Source organism: Sylvia atricapilla, chromosome 6 (assembly GCF_009819655.1).
Source record: "Sylvia atricapilla isolate bSylAtr1 chromosome 6, bSylAtr1.pri, whole genome shotgun sequence".
Lineage (NCBI taxonomy): Eukaryota > Metazoa > Chordata > Aves > Passeriformes > Sylviidae > Sylvia > Sylvia atricapilla.
The window spans coordinates 51,449,506-51,472,932 of NC_089145.1; the positions used below are offsets into that span (position 1 = coordinate 51,449,506).

A 23,427-nucleotide genomic window follows, 5' to 3' on the forward strand; every position below is an offset into this window, starting at 1 on the left:
TTGATCTCATATGTTGCAGTAAGTGAGAGATACCGAGAGACAGTAAAAGAGGGAATTGCATAGAAAAGTGAAGCATTGCCAGAATATTAGATTAGCAGTCATAAATTAAAAATCTGCATTGTGAATTCATAAATTTCTTTAACAGTAATGTTTTGGCAGTTATAGAAAATACAAGAAGATGGAGTAATGGGTTTATATATTTAAAATCTCTAAAGTATTAATTAGTTTTCACTGAAGTCAGGAAATACCTTATCACCAGCCTGCAATTTTTTTTTTAATGTATTGTTATTGGCCCAGGTTAGTAGAGGGTTTTTTGCTTTGCTTGGAGAGGAAGCTTGCTTGTTTTGTTGCTGGGTGATGGCTAGTTGTGATATTAACTGCCAGCAAGCTGCTGGCAAGGATTACACGTTTTCTTTTCCTCATTAGCAAAACACAAGTATTACAGATCCAGCAGTATATGAATACTTCTGCATTGCTCAAAAGGTATAATGACAGTGATCAGTTCTTTAAAACAACTATGGTTTTATACCCAGATGGAGAGAATTAGGCCCTCTTTGCAGTGCAGTAGTGTTGTTTGCCCCCATGGAGTAATGGCATCAAAATTGAGTGTAGAAAAGGAAGCTGATAGAACAGTGGAAGGATGTGAGGTCTCTGGTGCAGGCAGTGAAGAGCTGACAAGTGTTAGAAGAGTCATCAATGAGAAGGAGCTGCTGTGTGTCTTGTGTTCACTCTACAAGCTCATGGCAGTGTGGTTTGGGCTAAGTGACCTCCTCCTGTGCCATCCAACAGCCACTCTGCAGATCACATTTGTTCAGCACAGGAGCCAAGAGGGCTGCTTACCACTCTAGCTGGGAACATTTCCCATGCCTTATACAGGGTGATTACCATAAGGAAGTACTGTTCATCTTCCAGCATCAAGGACTGCTGTTTGCCCACAAAAACATACTTAACCTTTTTTCCTCAGTTACAGCAGCATCCTAAATTTCTCAAATAATGGTAAAAACCAAAGTCTTCCAGGTTAGTTGGACAACCATTTATGTACCTTACAGTAGCAGTCTGCACCCTGCTGGCATCGGGAGCTGAATGTGCTTGTCAAGAGCATCATTCCCTGCTGTCTCTAGATACAGGGTTTAATGGGCTTCATCCAGAAAAGGCATCTACAGCTAGTGTTATCAGCAACTTGAACATAAGACTAACTGTGATTGAGAAACTTTTGGAGGTGGGTTTCTATGCCTGCGAGATGCTTCATTGGCTGTTCTTTTGATGAAATGATTTATTGCTTTTAGGTTTGGTATTCTTGACATTTCCTTCAGATCACTCTTTGTCAGAGGTGTTGGTGAGACTTGGCAGAGAAGCATTTTGCACTGTGGATGGTTGGTAATGGAATACTTACAGCATGGATACAACAATGCCTTTCTTTCCCTTCTCCTGGCAGTAGCAGCTTCTGTTCCCAGGAATTTTCAATTATATAGCTGTCCTCAGAGCTGGTATTGCCCTCAGGGCAAAGGGGAGTAGTTGCAGTGTATTGGGTCGAGCTGGATATAGAGGCACTTCATCTTTTCTTGTTCCCATCATTTTTGCCACTGGTGAGGGCTGAGGAGGACATCCTGTTTCCTTGCTGCCTGTTTGTGGTCTAGCAGCTGTTTGCTTACTGCAGACTGTTGGGTATTTTGTGTGCAACAGCTTGTTAGCTTACAGCTGGCACTGTTCATATTTCTGTCCTTTGCTGAGCTATCCTCCCCTGTAGTCTTATCTAGTCTTTCTTGAAAGCCAGGATGTACTTTGGCACCAGCCATTCCCCAGCAGCTACTTCCACCTCCTCTTGGCCGTGGTGGGCTAAGGTGTGTGTGTGAGGGAGTTTCCTCTCCACTGAGCTGTCCTTCATTGGGCCAATAATGTCAGCTGCAAAGGCCTTTGAAATGCATGGTCAGGGGCTGGTGTTGGCTTGTATGTTTGCTTTCCCATCTTTCTGTGTCTTCCTGCTTTACCATCACTCTGTGGACATATTTGGTAACATAGTCTTTGGCCTGTGTTTATTGCCTGGCTTCTGTGTTTTCATAATCCCTTAATTGTGGTGTGTAGTCCCACACAATTGAATTTGGTTTGAATTTTTAGTTGTTTGGGTTTTTTAAATCTATTAATCAAGCCTCTCTGACAAAGAGGCCTGTGAGAGCTTTTGGCATAGTTGTGAAATACGGCAAACTGTGCAAGAGAATTCTTACTATGGCTTTTTTTAGTGCCTGGCTTTAACTGCAGTCTCCTTGCTCTAATGTGAATTCCAGAAGACAAAGGATTTATGTTTCCTTTTTTAAGTTTCTTGAAACCTATGCACCTTTTCAATATTTTTGTAAATGTCTGCCATACATTTTGATAGAAATAATTAATTAAGGGACTCACACACATTTTTGCTTCCGTATGCCCTGGGAGCTCCTGGTTGGGCTGGCCAGCTGCCATGAACCCTCACTGGCTGGACAGTCTTCATATTGGCCTGGCTTCCAGCAGAAAACAGTATTCAAATCAACACATTCCTGTAGAATGTTTTAGATTTCAGCAAAGTAACATTTTCCTATGGAAAACCCTTTGCTCAGAAAAATCCCTGTAGTCAAGAACCTTCCTGTGCCTGGGGCCCAGTGGCACAATAAAGTTTCCTGCTGGTTGTGTCTTCAGAGAAAGAGCAGTTCATCGCTTGCCTTTAGTGGAAATCAAGTCTCACTTGCCATTAAAAATTGCTAGACACATCCATGGGAAAGGTGGGCGTTGATCAGAGGTGGCTCCCAGTTCCTCAGGGGTTAAGACACCATCCTCCATCAGTTCTCTCAGATTCAGGCTGTGAATACTCTGTTTGCTCCCTGTGGTGGTGCGCAGATGCCACAGTGCCAATGACTCTGCTTTGACAAGGGCTGGATTGTGCACTGAATGCCTCTGAACTTGTACCCCTCGACCCTGTTTTATGCATTTGCTACAAATACTGTTGCAGCCTGGATATCCTGTTGGCTGAATGTATGCTTCAAACCATAGCATTTTCTGAGAATCAAACTAATGGTCCTTGGCTGGTAACTGCTGATATTTCACATGTTGTTTAATTCATAAACTATACGAATTGTTCTTTCAAGATGTTTGCATCAAATCTCAGCTTCCTATGGTTAATCAGGGTCCATCTTCCATCCACCCCTGCAAGTGCCCCATGCTCATTTGCTTCTCAGAGTTAGGCCAGTCCAAACATGTCCAATGCAAAAATGTATTAGGCCCCAAATTTCTTCATGGTGAGATAAGAGTTCAAACCACTTAGTGCATTTCTTCCAAGAGATATTGCTTTGGTCAGTGTGCCATCAGTAATGCTAATGGCATAAATATTAATTTTATATCAGGTATTGATTACAAAAGAATGTTGTAGACCCAGATTTTGCATTTTTATTTTGCCTGAATACAGAATATGCTGTTACCTTTGTAGAACTAGCCATTCTTCTCTTGTAGCTTACAGGCTACTCTGAAGAAACAACTTGTTTGAAAAAATGCCTGAGATGGACCAAACGTTTTGGGGTTTAATGGTGTTGAGAAGAATGAACTTCTTCAAATGGTTTCTTAATCTGGAACAGAGAGGAAGCAGCTTTTGAATGCTTTAAAGTGAGAGATAGTTCAACTCTGTCAGTTCAAGTCTGTCATTTGTCAACTTGAAATGTTTTAATAATTAAAACCGCCTGAGACTTCACATACAAAAGTTTGGGAACAGAAAAAGAAATTACCCAATGCAGATCAGACATAGGTAAACTTCTGCAAAGCCCTGCAAACACAATTTTTTTTTTGTTTTGAAAGGCTTGATGGTCACTGCAGTACATTATTTACATGGTTTAATTCTTCAGCTGCCTTCCCTGGGAAGACACAGTTAATTTTCTCAGTTCATGTGGGTTTGTGCTGAATCAGATGGAGATTTTTATGAGAGCCCTGGGCCTTTTTTCAAATTGGAAAATAAGATAAATCACTATGGCTTGTTTTTCTAGTGGAGACATTCTGTCTATTCAAATATATATGCTTTTCCCACTCTGTTCTTTAACCCTCTTCCACTCACTTATGACAGCCTGGGAGTGAATTTCTTTTGCAGTGTCATTTAAGAATTTCTCTCCTTTTTTTTTTTTTTTTCCTCTCGGCCTTTTGAAAGGCATATAGTTGCCATACTGTGATTTCTGATTGGCAAATCTCTACAGTATCAAGACCATGCTATGACTTTGCATCCAGCCTCATGGGTCCTGTTTCAGAGATTATGCAGGCCTCTGATGCACCGTAACATATGTTAAAGAAAGGAGTGAATCCTACAGGAATGTAAATGCCCTCAACAGCTCTTGACCTTCCTGTGAGTTGAGGAGCTACACTGAAGAGTGGGTGCTTACTATAAGGAATGCAAACAATTGGTTGCATTAAGCACTATGAAGTGAGAGTGTGTTCAGACAAGCGTGTCCCCCATGCTCTCCAGCACTTAGAATGTAGACCTACTTAACTTCTTTTTGGTCATTTTCTTTTCTCTCTCTCTCAATTCCCCTTTTTGTTCAGGAATATTGAAGATTTTTATCCATTGGATTGCTTTGGATCTATATAAAGTCCTTATTTTAACATGGTGAATTTTTTATATATTCGCACGAGACTATCTGCAGAACAATTGTGGAAGAAGCGGTTTTTAGCAGAACTTTGCTAATGCTGTCAGTGTGGTGCAACAAAATGAAAACAGGTTCTATTTTGTGTAGCAGTTGTCAACTCAAGAGGGGACAAAAGTAACTGAGTAGAAATGGATTCTAGAGTTGTTTCACATTTTGCATCCATAGAGGAAGGATTACTTCCTTAAAAATGCAGAGTGCTGTACAGCAATCTTATCAAAAGGGCAATTGTTTTGGTATAGGGCAATTATTTATATGTTGGTAACATAGTTTCATGATGTTAATTTCAGTAAAAGCAGAGAATATTAGACCACCTATGGTTGTCTTCAAGCTGTAGAGGGTTTTGAAACCTGTTTCCTGACTACAGGAAAGACTCCGTGGCAGCCTGTCTCTACCACCTGCCTAGACAATGCTGTAATAAATAGTTACTTACCCCAGGTACCGTGGTTTTAAAATACTTGCTGTGCCTGAGCCCTTGGATCCCATCAGTGAAATCCTACAGGCAGCGTCTCCTGCCCAGGACTGCCCACACAGCAGGAGTAGGAGTGGTGGTTTCTGCTCTGGGCAGCACAACCTGCAGATGGCCATGGAGAGGATGAGCTGTGCCATAGGGGAGGGAGGGCTGCACCTGGACTGCAGCCAGCAGTGCTGTTAGGAAAGAGTGGTGGTTTCTGACACCAGCAACAAATTAAACTCCAAACAATCCACTCCCCCTTCCTTCACTCCTTCTGGTAAGGGAGGGACATAGTGGAGACTATGGGTTCAGATAACAATATACTGGAAGCAAAAAGCAGTAGAATAAGAAATGCACAATAACAACAACAACAATATTAACACCAGAAGTATACCAAGAGACAAGGTGTTTCATCCACAATAAAGGTATTCACTACTGGAAACAAAAACAAGAGCGTGGATGCTCCCTGTAGGTTGAATCCATGTGGCTTCCCCAGACAAAGGCAATATGGTGATTGCTCCTGTGGTGGTTGAGAACCCAGGCATGATGGCGAGGGGGCTCCTGTAGATAGCATTTACTGCCATCCAACCCAAAAGAACTGAAAACAGTGACAAGCAAACCTGCCAAAAGCTAGGTCATCCGAGTGAGGTTGTGTTGCTGCTCCACTGGGCTCAGTTCCTCGCAGGTGCCTGTACCACCATTTCTACTGCTCTGCTGTGCTGGAGGTCAGCTCCAGGGCTGCTGCTGCTTTCCAGCCATTCATCTGTGCTCCTTTGGACTTGGTTTGCCTGGGCTCCTTTCAGCTTCACTCAGTAGACTCACCTGGGTTGGAGTTACCCCCCCTCTCCTTTCCCCCATGGGCCTCCATGCTAGTACTGTCTGTTCAGCACTACTGTGGATTCACATTTTTGCATCACCGTGTCTCGTAACTGTGTTCCAGCGAAAACAGGAGTACCAATGGTTGTGGTAGAGACCAAGTCCTCACAGGCTGATCCCAGCATGTTCCCACTGTGGAGGCAAAATGATGCACTTCCAGTGAGGTGGCTGGCTTTTCCTCCCAGACCATGCCTGCAGTGGTGATGCAGGGGGTATAGGGTGACAACTTGGCCCCACCACCTCCTGCAGGCAGGGCAGGAGCAGGGTTTCTCAGCTCAGCCCTCTCACCAGGAGAGGTGGTGGTGGGCAGCTGCTGCCTGCGAGGGGGTTCAGTGGGTGAAGCATGGGAGCTGCCAGGGCTGTCCTGGACAGACACATTGGCTGGGGCAGCATGTTGTCACAGCTGCGTGAAAGCCACAAAACACTGGGGTTTTTAGCAGGTATCTTTGGAAAAGGTAATGTATTTGGTTGTACTGAGAATTCAGTAAATAATTTTGACAGTGATTTGAGGTTTTTTTATTATTTATTTAAAATTGCTTTTTTCTCTTTTCCTCCAAGAGAGTGTGGGTGTGTGCTCTGCTAAGAAGGTTTTTCCTCATGAAGAAAATGTCAATCTTGAATCAAATTAACCTATTTTTAACATGAAATTTTAGACCCTTGCTTGAAGGCTAAAGTGTCATGATGTTACATTAGCTTTAGAACAAAACAGAATTTATGTAAATAGTAACTTGTAATTGCAACTTATAATGCAAATGTGATTTTCTTTACACTTGTTTCTTATTCCCTTTAGCACATCAGGTCCACCCATTTGGCCAGGAAGCACCTTTTTCAAGAGAAATGGAGCCCTTCTACAAGGTAGGTGATAGATACTATATCCTGGAGTAACTGTTCTACTTGAGAAATAACTTCTGCAAATTGCACAGCTTTTTTGATTCTCACCCAGCAAGAAATAACCAAATGTTTTTTTGTTTCCTTTACCCTTTCTCCTTTATTGCGCATCTGGTGCCTTGAAAATGACGGTTTACCACGTACAGTGAGTGTAGTCTGTGAAAGTTGCTGCTTTTTTTCTTTCCTCAGATCATTAAATTGCTTGCTGTAATATATGGTGAAGGGTGGCTTTTTGGTTTTTTCCCTTTGTGTGCATAAAGAGTGCCCAGAAGGAAATGTTCCAGGAACACTGCTTTTAGTTCTGTGGATGAAACACAGAAGGTTATTCTTTGAGAGAGATCCTTTTCTTTACTCCTTAATTATGCTGATAGCAAAAGGTACCAGAAGGTAGGTAGCCATGATGTAGTGGGGAAAACAGTGTCAGAGTGTTTGTCTCAAGAAACCTACCATGTTTAATAGAACAGTGTTAAATATCTAATTTCCGTTGTATGGACAATATATATGGAGCTGTATGACTGCAGTTTTGACAGCTGAAAATTTTCAGTCTACATTACCAGACTTCTTAAAATAGTTTTTCACTGCTGTATCTGTTTATATTTCTGCCATTGAGCACATCACTGGTAAAGACGGTGTCTTAGGAGCAGAAGGCCTTTTCCCCAGACCATGAGTGTTTCTCTGTGGTGCAAAGTAACTTACACCACTGAGGATCATTTTATATCCTTTGCAAGGATTTATCCATAAATTATCTCAGTTTACTTTTCATTCTCCTGGTGACAAGATTTTCTGGTCTTTCTACTGACAGAAAATGCTGTATAATATTCTCAGGAACATTTATCCAAATCACCTACGATGGAGCTTTATTCACTGTGAGACACACAAGCAAATAATTCATTGTCAGGCAGTATTACCTTCTACAAAATGAAAATAATCCAGCATCTGAGGTTTACCTGAAAATATTCTTCAAATTAAGTCCTTGTACATATCTAAGAATTTGCATAACTATTTAATATCTAGGCTGAGATTTGTTCAAGTGAATTTTAAGTACACTGAAGCATTCCGATTATTTCTTAGCACTAGGAGATGATACTGATTGTAGAGTTTAGCTGCCTTTGGCTTAAGTCTGATCAGATAGATCTGCTACCTTTACAGTCCTTCCTAATGAGAAAAACTAAATTTTAAAAATTTTTTTGTAAGTAAAAAGAACTACTATGAAATAGCTTGGTTTGTTTCACTTTTTCAACAGTTCTGATTTTAACTGTCTATTTACACATATGTAATGTTCATAATCTGAGTTGATAAAATGTAAACTTGATCTGTATGGCAGAAATGCTTTATCTTTTCTTAAGATGCAAAATACCAGGAATTAATAACAGCTGTTTCTGTAGTCCTCCCTATTTCAGTTGTTGCTTAAAGCCTTCCCACAATAAAGAATACACTGTTCTCTACCTTTTTCTATTCTGTCCTCTTCTGCCTTCCATACTGGGGTGGAAAATCTAAAAACCCAAAACTTTTCAACATATTAAAGAAATAGGGAAAAGAGATGACTGCCTTTTCAAGTGAGTAACAAAGCCTAGTATTCTGTGTTTTGAGCTGGCATTCTGCGTTGTCATTTCAAGTGGAAAACACAGCCAATTTGGGCTGTGATATGCACGATACAACTGAGGTTGGAAGGATGAGAGAGTATGAAGAAAAACCTCATTAAAGTAATCTTTAAGCACTTCCTGGTTATAATTTTAAAGCAAGAAGATAAATCAGCAAAGCTTTCCTCTCTTTTTGCTTTCATTTCTGTCTTTGGATTTTTCCCTACAATAGGCTTTTTAACATACAGGCTTTAGCAGGATGCACAGAAATAGTGCATCCACCACTGAGCTGCTTCTGAGCATCTTCTTCCAGAAGCCCCATGTAGAGAAATGGCAGCAGTGCAGGGAGGTGTGAGATGAGGTGTACATGATTATCAGTACCCATGTTACATGACCATCTCAAGTCTTTTTCCATGCTTATGATCAGCTTAATGCAAACAGGAGAATGAAAAATTGACTCAATTATTGGTTGCAAGTTATAGTACTGCCTTTCAATTGGCAAGAGTTGAGGTAACAAAGGGACTTTAGGCTATTTTTATTTGATAATTGTTCTACTATATTTCAAAAGAATGTTCACTGTGTTACAGACAATAATACAGAATAATTCTGTAATTACAGTAAATGTGGTATTCACATGCACTTGTCACACCTCATTTCTTCTGAGTTGTTAAGAAAAATGTACTTTTTCTGGTCTGAGGAATGAAGACAAAAAATTCCACAATGTAAGTAGTGCTTTCTTTAGCCAAGAAGACTTATAGATGCTTCTGGTTTCCATTCATTTTATATCAGAACTATTTGGCAAAATAATCTTAACCATTGTAAAGAGTTTAACATATTTCTTCTGAGAAAGTGACTGAGAAAACAGTTATCTCTGTGCCTCAAAATAGCAAAGGAAGAGAAAGGGAGGCTAAAATTCATTTTAGCTATTCTCTGTCATTAATATTTTTTACATGAGCGGGATTAATTCTCTATTATCTTCTGGCTTTGTATTTTTTGAAGAATTTTGGAATATATTTACGCCGTTCTTTTTGCCTGTGATTTTATTAGATACGAGGTGTCAGCCTTAGTTTTGGGTTTTTTTGTGAGGATCATGGTACTGTTGTTCTTAGCATTAACTCTCTAACCAGTTATTTATTTGACTAAGTCACCAGCCTATTTGAAGTTTTGAGTTCCTTCTGCTAGGTGACAGCTGCTCCCTATATCTTTTGTGCTGCTTGGTCTGCTTGAGACTCATGTAGAGCTTAATTTAAGTAGGACCTTCAGTCTTACCAGACTAATGTCTTCTCTCAAAACTGACCTGTGTGTCCACGGAAATTGCTGTGTTCTGGCCTTCAGGATTTCAATATAAAACATGTTTTTGCTCTTGCTGCTTTTCTTTTTCTATTGTTTTGTGGGTTTTTTTGTAGCTTGTTACTGTATATATTCTGTGTTGATTTCAAATCATGGCTTATTTTTTTTAAAATTTGCTGTATGGAAAGTCTTTGTTCCCACTGTTTTTTCTGTTCTGTCATAGCACATTCATATTTATATAATAACGTATACGTGAGGAAAAAGTCCTTATGGTGGAAAATATCTAGACATATTCTAAACTCTTCAGGAACTTATACTGGGGAGGATAAGTGGGGCCATAGTCACATTAACTTCAAGATCTTAAAACTAATGTATGGTGTTCTGAAAAGGGCAGTTTTGTTGCCTCTGCTCTGATCTTGGGTGTTAAGCTCATGTTACAGACTTGAGCATGCAGTTGCTGACAGATCAGTGGTAATAATAAAACTGTTTTGCTGTTAATATATCTGACATTCTTATTGAATAAACTAAAAATACATCTTCAAATTACCTTTTAGTGGCCGTCATATAAATTCCAGTGGCTGAGTGCACCTGTAAAATGTAACTGGACTGTGGTTGGGAGGGGTTTGGTTTGATTTCTTAAAGATATAATATCCCTTTCAAGGGAAAAAATCCCAAAACAACAAAACTACTGTTCTTTTTAGTCTTATTTGCCTTCACTCTTCAATAAATTAGATACAGCATATTACAATGCCTTTGGTATGTCTGGGGAAGAAAAGCGAACCTGGGTCATGCAGTCCCTATTGCTGTTGAAAAAAAATGGAGATGGGCCTCCTTACTGAGACTTGATGGTCCACCTTCCAGTTGTGTCTGACCTACTGTAAGTAGGGCCACAATCCTTGCCAAGTTGTCTGCTTTCTGGTGTGAGCAAGGTCCTCCACTTCCTCTTCTGACAGTCAGCACAATTTAAATCTGTGGCCTGTGGGAGTTACAGCAATGAACTCTTTCTTCAGAGAACCTGCCAACCTGGATTCACACCTGCAAACTGAATTGCAGCCGTCAGTGAACTGAATTCAGACAACATGGCTTTCCTTGGAAACCATGATTCTCTTTTAATGAGGATGGAAAGAAAGACTGGAAAAATCTGTCCCCTTGAGAATGCGAAGGGGATCAGTGAGGAGTCGCATGTGGTCTTTGGTCCCTCTTGGCTGAGGGAGCCAGAGAAAGGAGGGATTGCCCTCCCTAGATCTCATGGTCTGCTTAGTTCTTTCTCTACCAGCAGCTGCAGAGAATAGGCATCCTCTTGCTCCAGAACAGAGCAAGGGATAGGATGCTTACCTGGGGATGACTTGTTCTCTTCTCCTCTGGGAGAGCACTGTATGAGAGAAACACTTTCTTCTCTGATACTTGAAGCAGTCTGTGTACAATCTGCCTTGGTTCACCTGCCATGGCTGTAGCTGGCACCACCTCTGAGAAGCTTTGACAGGAAAGAGTTGGAAGACACTGTCTTCACAGGGTTAGGTGTCACCAAAACCACCGTGAGATGGAGGCTCCACAGTTTGTTGCAGAGTAGAAGTGGAAACTCTGGGCACTGCTACTCAATTGATCTTTAATGCCCTCAGTCCAGGTTAATGGCTTTCACATTTCATTTGTATCTTGCACCTCGCCATAATTTTAGACTTCAAGGAAGGTACCAAAGCACATGAATCACTTTATTCTTAGTTGAGAATGGTGAGTTTTTTGAGCTAGAAAATAGCATTCCTGATAAGAAAGTTTATTTTGTATGAATTGTGTACAGACAAGAAATGAGCTGTCCTACATAAAAAGGTGAGGAACCGGTTTATTTTGAACATGTGCATACAATTGTACAGAGATCTTATTCTTCTCTAATAAGCATGTGAATCCTTGAGATGTCCAAACAAGCCATTTAATCTCTTTCCCATTAAGTATTTGTGAGAAATGAGAGAGGAGATTTGTGAGATCACCTTTCCAGGCATTAGCTATTAGTAGAAGCAGTTGCTGAGGTGGAAATAAACCAGCAGGGAGGACACAAAAAGGGGGCATTTGTTGCTTATTTCCCTTGAAAAGGCTAAATCAGAAACTTCCACTCTTATAATTGAAGATATCCAGCCTATGTTTTTATGTTAATAGTGGCACTAGGATAAGAATGTAACAAGAGCAGGGTCTGGTTTCTTTGGGCAAGTATTGCCCACACCAACTACTCAGCCTTTACTCTTGAGAAGCTGAGAGGAGTTGGTTTTTTACTTTCAAGAGTAAAGCCATTCAAGAGGGAACTTGACAACAAAACCACTAAGAGAAGATGCCTGTGTGCATGCAGCCACATGTATTTGCTGTCTAATAATGGGAAAATTTGGAATGTTTTTGTCAACACAACAGCCAACAACTACCAAGGAGCCCCAGCAAACCCGGTGAGCTTCTTTCTCCTGGTGGAAATCCAGTTCATCTGCTCTTTTCACTGGGCAGGCAGAACAGGTGCAAGTCCTGGGCATGTGGTTGGGGGGAGAGGTATAGCCCATCCTGGAACACAAGGTCTCTGTACCTTCTGGTGCTAACAGGGCTGAGGAGAGGGAGGAACACGGGAGAGCTGAAAGACAAGACAAATACACTGTCACGTGTATTTAACCTTCAGAATTGCACGCCACACCTCAAAAGAAAACTAACCTTGGAGAGAAATGCTCTCATTTCTTCTACTGCCTAGAGGTGCAAACAAAAAGAACGTGGCAAGGTAGTGTATCTATTACAGATAATTTAATATTATATAATACTTAAATGTCATGGTGGCCATAAGAAAAACACCAAAAGCAATACGAAACAATCCAGCCTTAGAATGGTGAGATTTAGGTGCTGTGACCTATGACACAGTCTTGGGCAAAACTCTAAGGTCCAAATCCAACTAAATCTTAATTTCTTAATGCATATTTGAGCATCTCCTGTTCCAAAGAACCTGAATACATTTTCTTCCTTTGGGGTAATAATTTCCTGATTTTGTGCTCTGTGAGATGAGGATAATAATGGTGCTCTTCACTGCCCAGGGCTGTCAGTCTACAGAATATTGGCTCTGTATCAGATTCAAATATTCCACTAATGGAAAAACTTTAAACAGGAGGATCATAACTGTAAAAAGCAACAGAGCTGTCCGTTAGCTTTTGCAGGAAAGTGAATTTTGGGTTTTGAACTTTCTCCCCAGTTGAACTCTTTGGTCTGAGATACACTTGAAAAGTGACTGTTTTGTGTAGAGACCTGGGGGTGTTGAGTGTCTAGTTCCAGGGTAGTTACTTTCATCAGCAGAGCAGCAAACCTTTTGATTTCATCATGTTTTCTCTTTAACTTTCGCTTCTCTGAGCTGCCATTCCACTGTCATCGAAACAATGGCGGCAGTCATGCTCTGTTTGCTGGTGACTTGTTTTGGGTCAATATACTGAATTAATAGCAAGGCCACTATGTCTCCTTCATAAAATAAATCACTTTCCATTCATGTGACATAATTATTTAAATCAGTTTTAGGTTGTTTTCTTTTCTTTTTCCCACACACACATGAAAGATACCTGACAATCTCATCAAGAGTTTCTTTTCAGGAAAATGATTCACATGGTCCTTCCATAGAGACTGAATATTTGAATAATTTATTTATTATTAGCATTCAGTGTGTTTGCAGTGGTATTATTGAAGAAGTGAAATTAAGTCAGAAGGGTTGTACAGTGTGTCCCTAAGGGAGTAATTTGAACAGCAGAACTCTCCTTTGTTTGGGAAAGTGGGTAAACTCCTAGTGGGTTTGCTTGGGTCCTGAGGGTGCTGGTGAAGGCTCTGGTTTGTGAGAGGATTTTGTAATGGGCTTAGCACTGTACAGGCAATAAAAATGCCCAGTGAGTGACTGAATGTTGCAGTGATTCATACAGAAATGATGACTTTGGGCTGACATTTTTAGCTCTGCATTCTGTGTAGGGTTTTTATATAGCTGTGCCGTTCGTATGTGGTCTTTTTATTCTTATTTTTCTAGTTGACTGTGTAAAATATGACAAAAGCTGTTACTAAGTGCCTGAAGTACAGTCTTGCTAACATTGATGCTAGAGCCATTAGTACTGAAATGGGACCTCTAGCTGTTTATATTCCCTGTGACCAAAAGGTCTGAGCTACCTTTGATCTCTCAAGTTGAGAAGGAAGAAAACAACTCCATCACACAGGTCTGGGTAATGGTAATCACTTTGCAGAGTACACAAAGATAAGTTGAATTCCTAATGTGTTTAAACTCAGTAACTTGTTTCGTATCTGCATGGATGTCTTTACTATCTTTACAGATAACTCTGCTTATTTTGTAACAGTTCTGTGTACTGACTTTTGAAATTATTACATCCAACTGACTCAAGATGAAGTTTACTGACTTTGGTTACTTCCCTTGACTACTGGAGAGTGTGGATGAGTGCTGCAAGGCAAGTCCTACCACAGTCTTAACCTTGGTAAATAATCTTGGTTCTTGTCACTGGTCGATTTACTTGTTCTGCCTTCAGTCAACTGCTGTGTGAGTGGTGGCAGTAAAACAGCACTTTGCAGAACACACCAGAGAGAGCAGTGACTGCTGCAAGTTCCTGCAGTACTGGCCTGGCTGCCTCAGTAACTACTGTAGTGTAGGGAAGAAAAGATATGGGAGGTTACCTCCAAAGCATGAAGGAGGTAAGGAGTTGAATGATCCTTGCCCTGGCAGTTTAGTGCTGAGGTAACCTACAGGTACTGTTTTCCCAAGGGTGCTGCTAAATGGCTTCAGATCTGTTCTTACTTTCAGATTGGTCCTGCAGGTAACGTGGCTATGACTTTGCAGTCTGAAAATTAGAATCTACTTGTTTTAAATTGCCAGTAGCTGCTTTCAGCTTTTTTAAGGGAAGCATTTTCTGTGACTAACTCTTCTGTAGGCATCAGCACAGACGCTTTTGTCTAGAGACATGTTCCAATGTTCCTCCCACAAAGACACATACAAGACTGACTTACAAATGGAAAACTGATCTTGGTGCTCTTGGGTTTCAGTTGGGTGAAGGAAGATGGAGGAAGATAGAGCAAAAGAAGCAACAATTCCTGTTCAGTGACTTTTTCCTTTACTAGAACTGCCAAACATCCTCCAATGTTTCTTTTCCATGCCAGGAGTTGTAGTCTGTTCAGAGAGTGAGGGCTGTTTGTTGTGATTGTTTCCATCCAGGATTAGTGGATAACTGTGGTGCAATGAGAGCACCTCCTAAGGGGTTGTCATGTAGCTGGGAAGTGTACTGGCTGTGATCACTGCAGATATGGAGACAAGTCTGGCAGCAGCTGGTGTCAAACTTTTTCTCTTACGTGAAGTTTGAGGCTAGGCTACTTCTGCCTAGGCTGGGGCTTAGAGCAGAAAATTTCAGTGGCCTGTGACAGGAATATAGCACGCCAGCAGTCAGATCCCTTTTACATGAGACGTTCTCTGAAAAAGTCACAGTTAGAAATTAGTGGTGAAATTTGTATAATATCTTGGAAAATAGTAGAGTATGGAAAGGTTTATTTTCTGTAACTGTGAAATTATTGTGACTATTGCCATCAAAATCTCTGGGCTGATGAGTTGGAGCATATGCTCCCTGCTGAGAGCCTGTGAATGTTTGGCATTCCTAAAATGTGAAGGTGGCTGATATTAGAGGCAATCTTGGCTTTCATAATTCTAGAGTCTGAAAGCACAGCTAGAAGAGAGGCATATGCCTGTGCTTTACATGGAGATTTCTAAAATAAGAATATTACTGCAGTTATGTTGCTGTGAGCAGTTTGGTGATGTGCAGATTGCTGTGAGCAAGGGAATGTTGTTGTCAAGTTGGGCTGTTCCTTACTATGTCAGATTTCTTGAGCCAGACCTATATGAAGAAAATTGAAACAGAAGGTCTAAGAGTTTTTAAGATGCTGTCTTGCTATGACCTGCTTGTCTGATGGGCAGTCACCTGTTTTTAGATCCCTGGGGAAGCCAAAGCTTCCTGACTAGTAAAAGGAAAAAAAATTATGGGACAGACAGTGATGGTGATCAAGTCTAAGCAATGTTTGTGTCTTGTGAGTTTTCTTGTATGCTGTCTCTGTTAATGATGGTCAAGATAACCACCGGTAATAATTTTTCCCCTTTCATGTGCTAGAAATTTCTTCCTGTTGGTCAGAGCAGATCTCTGTTCTGCTGGTAAGTTCTTGATTATATACATGGCATTTCTTAAACATCCAAAAAATGGCAAATTAACAGAAATGGAATATTACTAGGAGAACTTAGCTTCTACTTTTCTCAATATTTCAAATAAAATTATCTTAAATTGATTGTGTGATCAATGGCTTGCACATTTCACTGCTATGCCTTATTTAAGCTAAATGTGAAAAAATCCATTGCTTTCAGATGTTGGAATAAATTCTGCCACTAGAAATTCTTGAGCTGCACACTTGAGTATGCAGAGCTGTAGGATGGCACAGTTTGTTCTTACAACTATGAATTCATAATTTGATTTTCCTGAAATTGGTAACAGACTAGAAAACTAATTGGGACTGCTAGAAGAAAGGAGGCAGGATTTTTTTTCTTTTTCAGGAGAAATACAGTGTGTTCAGAAACCCCAAAACCAGGACATCTTTTGGGGTAAGTAATACTTTACACTACAGGTTTCAAACGACTAGAAGTACACCTGCCAAGATAGTAGGCTGTGAACATGAACCCAGTGTACACAGCACTTCTTCTTCACATCCTCTGTGAAAGAAAGCAAAGTTGCACCTGGATCTTGACAGACAAACTTTTACAAAACGGTCCTCTCTAATCAGCAGAGGGGGACAAACTCATTTTCTTGCAAGTGTAAGAGTCTGTAAGACTTTCAGGTTTTAAAATACTGTAATCTCTCTTGAATGCATTTAATTCTGATCACAAGTTAACATAGAAAATGCAACCTACCTGTAAATTGTTTTAGCTCAACCACCTTCATCTTGGAAATAGGATTATAGGATCTATGGCTTTATCCACAGGTTATTTTTCTTAGTTTCCTTTCTCTTTTCAGGTCAGAATGTCATTGTGCTTAGAACTGTATACAATAAAAATAATAAATTCTGTTTCTCTCTGACAATATTTCTGTGTCTAGCCCATCATTCTGCTCTCTAGTGCACAAAGAGGATAAGGTGAAATTGAAATTAAAAGTGTTTATACAGTGATGGGAAATTCCAGTCCTGATTTTTACATACACTCATATTTTGAATCAAGATACTAACAACACTTCCTGCATATCTTTCATTTTTATATTTCAACGTCCATGCTGTATATATTTTAAACACAGTTCATTTATTTTGTGTGAATACATACATGTTTTTCATTATAGTAAAATAGGAAATGCTGCTTTTGAAACCAGAAGTTGAGTTTCAACACTCAGTGTTCTGATGCAACTTGTTTCTAAGAAAGAACAATATGTGATTTTTCTTGGAGATGAAAATGTAGCTAAGGCCAGACCCACTTCATCAGCTCTGTGTGTGTACAACTACTTCTGTGCTTGTGTGTATATGTAAATGCATTTAAATATCAATATAGGTAGTTATCTAACGTATTAAGCAGGTACAAAGAAGTACAGAGTTATGTAGAAAACTTTCCCTTTTTGTGCCAGAGATTTGGTGCATCTGCCCCATTCTTATTGTTGTGAGTGGTTTGTCTGCTTAAAGAAACATTGTCAAAGGTATTGGCAAAAGTAGGGGTTAACATTAATTTGTGAAAAATACTACTTTACCGAGCTGAATGGCAAGGTTCACTCCATTACCTACTACACAGGTTAAAGCAAACAAAGGAGGATTAAATTTGAAGCAACTTAAGATGATTTACATGGCAGCCAGGAATGCAAAAGTGGGTAAGGGTGCAAAGGATATGGATGCAAAGATAAAATTGCAAAGGAGTTTGGCGACATCTAATTATTGATTCAGTGCTTTAATATGAACAAGGTGATTCAGTAGGGTTGACTACAATTATAACAATGACTTAACTGTCGGTTTGGGTTAGGAACATTCCTACCATAATCAATTCACACACACAGGGGTGAAATGATAGGTACACCTGATTCTGTATGTGTGAAGGTGCCTATCAACAATTCTTCTCGGGTTCAGTGAAATACATCAAATCCTTTTGAGCTTCCCAACAGGCAAGGATTGCACCTTGAGGGGCACTGATGTGTCTGTGGAGGGTGACTTTCAGCCTAGGCCTCATCATCATAGTGGTGCTCTATAATAAATTTTTTCTCTTTATTATTTTGTGTTTCTGTGAGTTCTTCCTTTTAGTCCTCAAGAGCAAAAATTAAGTTGTTCCCCTCATGATTTTTCCTTCCCACTCCCCTTCAAACAGTTCAAGTTTTGATGACTACAGTTGACATTGCTAATGCTTGAAGCAGTTTGGAGTTAAATAAACAAGTTATATTACAAAATTGTTTTGGTTTTTAAAAATGGTTTAATCTTACATGACCATGAAATTGTATTGACATTCTGTCCATAACAACTTACTCTATTACCAAAGATAGGTTTCTATCTGTGTCTTAGGTAGCAGACACCTTATTTGCTGTATTAAGTCTCTGTAGACTGGTCAAGGCATACATCTGGATCTGTCTCTTGCAAATTTTACTGATGAGAGAGTTATTTTGAGTTTTTTAATAAAAATACCGCAACTTGTCTTGGTCACTGAAAAACCACAAGCTAGATCTGCATTTTCAAACTTCTAGAAATGAATTAATAGCTTAAAAACATAAATAGGCAAAGCCATAAATATGCTGGCCAAGATGCATGGTCGATTAAGAAATTGAAAAATTCATATATTTATTAATTTCATTGGGTTGTAGTCAGTCTGTGATGCGTTCTGGCTACTTGATTTTGCTTTTTGGCTTTTCGAGGTAGTTCCTTTTCCTGTGTAACTCTAGCTGCTGCTTTAAATGGTTTACAATGTCTTGCACAAATGCAGCTCTTTTTACTCTTCCTGTGCAAATGAAACTGCGGTAATATTTGTAAGAAGATGAGGCTTTAGACATATGAATTGTTGTCTAAGTAAAGGCTTTGACACAACTGGTGCAGAATATAGCACTGACACTTTCCTTAGTACTTTGGACAGTATTAATCACTGACAAGGCAACCTGTGTTCAACATGGGTACTCAGCAGACAGGTTTAATACAGAAGGGCACTTCTACTCAAATTGATTCTCAGAATGCCCAGAAAACCCTTTAATTTCCCCATACCATCTGTTGAACAGCTTAGTGCTTGGAGGCAGAAATGAGACAGGGCAGAGCTGAGTGAACACACAGTGCTGCAAGGTCACAACTCCCTGGCTTTTCGGGTCAGTCACGATGGGGCTAGCCAGGCTCCAATTACTTCTGAAGGACAGGATCCAAATTTACTGGAAGATCTCTGAAATGAATCCTTCTGAAATTTTGTTCCTAGGATCAGCAGTTACTCTTTTGCCAGACTTGGAAGTGCATATAGGTCCATGGCATCATGATTTATTTTGTAAACATTCCATGATTTGACTGCTATCTTTAGAGATGCCCCTCTGTCTACATGGAGATGTTTTTCTTGAAGAGTGACACACACTAAACTCTTCCAGGTAGCTCTTCGTTTTTGCTCTTAGGAGAACGGCCAGCAAAGATAATAAAAGAAGCATTCCTGAGTTTTTCACTGATATTTTATTTTCTCTGTGATTAACTGGGACAAGAAATCTTTTTATTTACCAGAGAAGAAAAGTGAAATACAGAGGTCCAGAATGAGACTTGCTAGTACACAAGACTACTGAACAGCTGTTCAGCAATCTACAGATTGAGTAAAATAGCTTAAGATAATGTTAGTGAGCTACTAGTCTAACTAAAAGCATCTCATTTTTTTTTTCCTCATGGTTTTGTCTTTTGGGGATTTTGGAGGGTAGGCTTTTTGGTAGTGTTTTTTGTCGTTTATCTGAGCACATAAAGATATAGGCAGTTCTTTGAGTGGAATAATAATCTTTTCTACTGGAAATTAGGTTAAAATAAGGTTAAGGAAAAAAAGATAACTTAGAAACAGCACTTCACAGTTACATGTAAACAGTTGACAGTTTCTCTAGATGTTCTATTTGGCTGGTAAACCTGTTTTATAAGCTGAAATTCCTTTCCACATAATATCCTACAGCATATTGTAAGCCTGACAGGAGGAGGGACAGCTTTATAGACACAAGACAATACACAAAGAATCTTAAAACTCCTTTTTTGAACAGCCCATAACTTGCAGTTACGGGCACAATATGCTTGGCACACCCAAGCATTGTAGCCCCATGTCAAGGGTCCCAAGAGGGAAGTGGAGCTTCAGCAGTGCTGCCTGTCTGTCCCCTTGGAAAACTCAGGTTTGAAACAACTAGCTCTGGGTTCATTTGGAACCCTGAACTCATGTGAGCACTCATGTCTGTAAATGTGTAACCCCTCCACCATGCTTTTCACATGTTATTTTACATTTGTTACTTCACAGGTAACTTGTGAAGGTTGGATCATTGTTACTGAAGGGCTTGAATCACTCACTGCGGCTGCTGCAGTTGGCATTATGAGCCTCCACTTCCATGTGTGTACTGGTTAAAACAGCCATCTACACTGCTTCCAGGGACTGCCTGATGTGCTCAAGTGCAGCACCTTAACAGACTTGAGGCATTGTACTACAGTTCTCTTTCAACCTCAGCTTGCCTGGATTCTTCATTTAGGTCGTTTCTCCAGTATTTCTTAAAAAAATATCAGGAAGGGAAATGCTGTTGACTTTACAGAGGAAACCCGCAAGCTGAAGCCTGTAGTTCTTCCTTGCAGGCATGACATTTGGTCATTCAGAAGGAAAAAAAAAAGCCTGTATCATAAGTACCTTCAGGTATGCAGACCGCATGCAAAATAATAAACAAGAGTTTCCTGCTGACCTTGCTGGCTGGAAGGCGGCAGTTGCCTTTGGCCAGGAGATTGTCTGCTTAGGGAAGTCAGTCCTTGGGGAAGGTGGTGATCCTCAGCTGTCTGGTGCCAGGAGGCCCCTTTGAGGGGCAGAGTGAGGGGCCTCTCTAAAAGGAAACTGTCAGTTTGATCCCACAGTTCCTGTGAGCAGCTACTGTTTTGTAAAGAGGCAATTTAAAAAGCAGCGTTGGAGACCTGGGAAAGGAGAAGCTAGCTGATGAGGGCTAGTTGGAATAAGTCATTATTAGTATTAAAGATGTCTTTAAAAATGCATCCGAGACACCTTTTTGAGAATTCAGATGTGCTTCTTCTTTGCTTGGATTCCCTGAACTGGCTGGCAGGGAACAATTTTACATCAAGTGCTAAGTTTCTTAAATGACTCAAGATTTAGTTAATGCTCATGAATCCAGAGCAAATGCTGAAGTTTGTGAAGATTTTGACATGCTGTTCTTGTTACACCAACACAAAGATTCATCCCAGCTTTCACTACACTGCTTTGTGATGGTGGTTTCACAAGTCATAATTCTTCTACACTTGCTGAACCCTGCCAGGCTGCTGTTCTGCCATAATGCATTCTACTGACAAAGCTGACTGTCAGTTACGTTAATTGGCTATTGGTAGTGATTTGTCTCCTACGAGTCAAATATAGGCTGGAAAAAAATAAGCTTAAATCTTTCCATGCAATTTTAATTCAGCTCTCCTGTTATGTGTACTTTAGGATACAGATCCTCTTATTATGTAATTGCTTAACCTGTGGGGGTTTTTTTTCCATTACTCTCTTGCTTTATTCAGTGCATTAACTGTGGAAATGGTGATTTGGAGGACTACTTCAATCTGAAATGCAGCATTTTCTGGTTTTTACGTGCATCACCTTTTGGTGGGTGGAGTTGGTTTGGGGTTTTTCAGTTCTGCCACCTTCGTGACTTTCATTTAGGTTTGTTATTTGTATATGGAACAAATTCTAGACCAAATTCTATCACACTTCTGCATTCTGCTTCTCAGTTCTGTATGAGATGGAATGATTTCATATATTGAATTATCTGAGGGTCTCAAAAATAATAAAAATGGAACACTTGAACATCCATTCTGAAAGTTTAAATCTACTCAAATTGTACTTAGGTATCCATTTAGCAAAAAAGAATTCTTAGTTGTTTAGTTGGGTGTTGTTCCCTTTGCCTTTGCCCATGCAAGTGTCATTATTAAGTATTTCATTCACTAAAATTGAAGGTCTGGGTGAGTTATCAAGGCAAACCATTTCCTTTTTTTAGGACTTCATAAGCTTGTTACTGTAATAGAAATACCTGATACCTAAGTTTATTCAGGCAGAGCTTTTCTGTAGTTGGCATGGCATATGACAAAATCAGAATGGGAGACCTTGGCCCTGTGGTACCCAGCATCTAAATTACCCATGTCTAAACAGGACCCCTTCGATTTTTTTTTTTCATTTTCAAATACCATGAAATGTTTTCAAGAATGATAAATTATTTGGATTGTGATAATAACTCAGAGCAACATACAACACCTCTTACTCACAAAATACTTTTAAGCATTGTCTAATTAAATCACAAAGCATCCCTTCTGATGAGTGTGGGTGAGCACCCGTACCTCTGGCTTAAATGGAGACTTTGAGCAACTTCATACCTGTCAGGTGTGGCAGGAGCCACAGGATTGCAGAGCCCTCCTTGATTCCTGCATACTTTTTAAAAATTCACCTTGAGAAAGATTCCCATCACAGTTTAGAAATGTGCCCCAAAATTGTTAATTGTCAGTTATCTGCTTGTACATTTTGGACACTGTGTCTCCAACGAATGAAAAGTTGCATGGTCTCTCAGTTGGGTAGGAAGCTTGCTGTGGGGTTCTTTTGTTGGTAATGGACATTTACTGCAGGATTGTTTTACAGAAGGCCAGAAATAGGCAGGTGTTAGAGGGGGTGAGGGACCTTCTGCACTTACCCAAATGAGAAGATGGATATCGTCACCAAGGAGTGGAGAAAGGAACTGTGGAGTAATGGGTTATCTGTGGGAAGTGGTTATAAATGCCATTAGCACTCCCATGACTAGAGAGTGTATCTTTTTATCTCCAGTAATCTGTATGACTCTTTATTGCAGGCATGGCTGCTCTGTAAGAGCTGGGCTAGCTTTCATGTTTCAAACCACAGTGACACCTTCTGCCATGGAGTGCCAAACTTTGGCATGTGCACTCTGAAATTTCTGTCAGGACACTATGAGCATCTCAGGTGTCATCCCTTGGGTGTCTGTAGTGGCAGCTGGGGCTGCACATACATGTGCAGAGCCCTCTGTCCATGCAGCTGTTGGAGCAGTCACATAAGCAAGCATGAGATCTGTAATTTCCTGCAGTATTTTCTCTATTTAAAGTACTTGAATCACAGAGCACTCAAATTAAGTAGTTCATGCACTCTGGAATTGAAGAGACTGCCTTGGAGAAACTCTCCAACTGCAGCTGAATTAATGCTAACCAGGCCTGAGGATTGCTAGAAATAAATAATGAGTGGATGAGGGGCTGAGAAGCCTGGCAGAGTTTCAGAATGCAAAGGTGGGGTGGCTGGGGAGCATTATCTTATCTAAATGGTAATTTCTATTCTGTATGTTAATTAAAACACATAGTGTACAAACTAGCATTTAGGAAATCTTTTGGAGGATCTTTTCCTAAGGGGATGTTTTGGAAGTAAATTGTTAGTTGTACATGCCTGCTCAGTGCAGCCTGTAAGAACTGCACTGAAGCAAACAGTCCA

General features: G+C 40.1%; 1 protein-coding gene across 4 annotated transcripts in view; it reads left to right on the top strand.

Annotated features, from left to right (window-relative positions):
* FOXN3 (forkhead box N3) overlaps window positions 1-23,427 on the top strand; it is a 149,341-nt gene that overhangs the window by 66,568 nt on the left and 59,346 nt on the right. For all 4 annotated transcript variants that reach the window (XM_066321930.1, XM_066321929.1, XM_066321931.1 and 1 more), the window contains exon 4: window positions 6,767-6,831. In XM_066321930.1, the coding sequence (XP_066178027.1) occupies window positions 6,767-6,831 (65 nt within the window). The remainder of the gene's footprint in view (window positions 1-6,766; window positions 6,832-23,427) is intronic.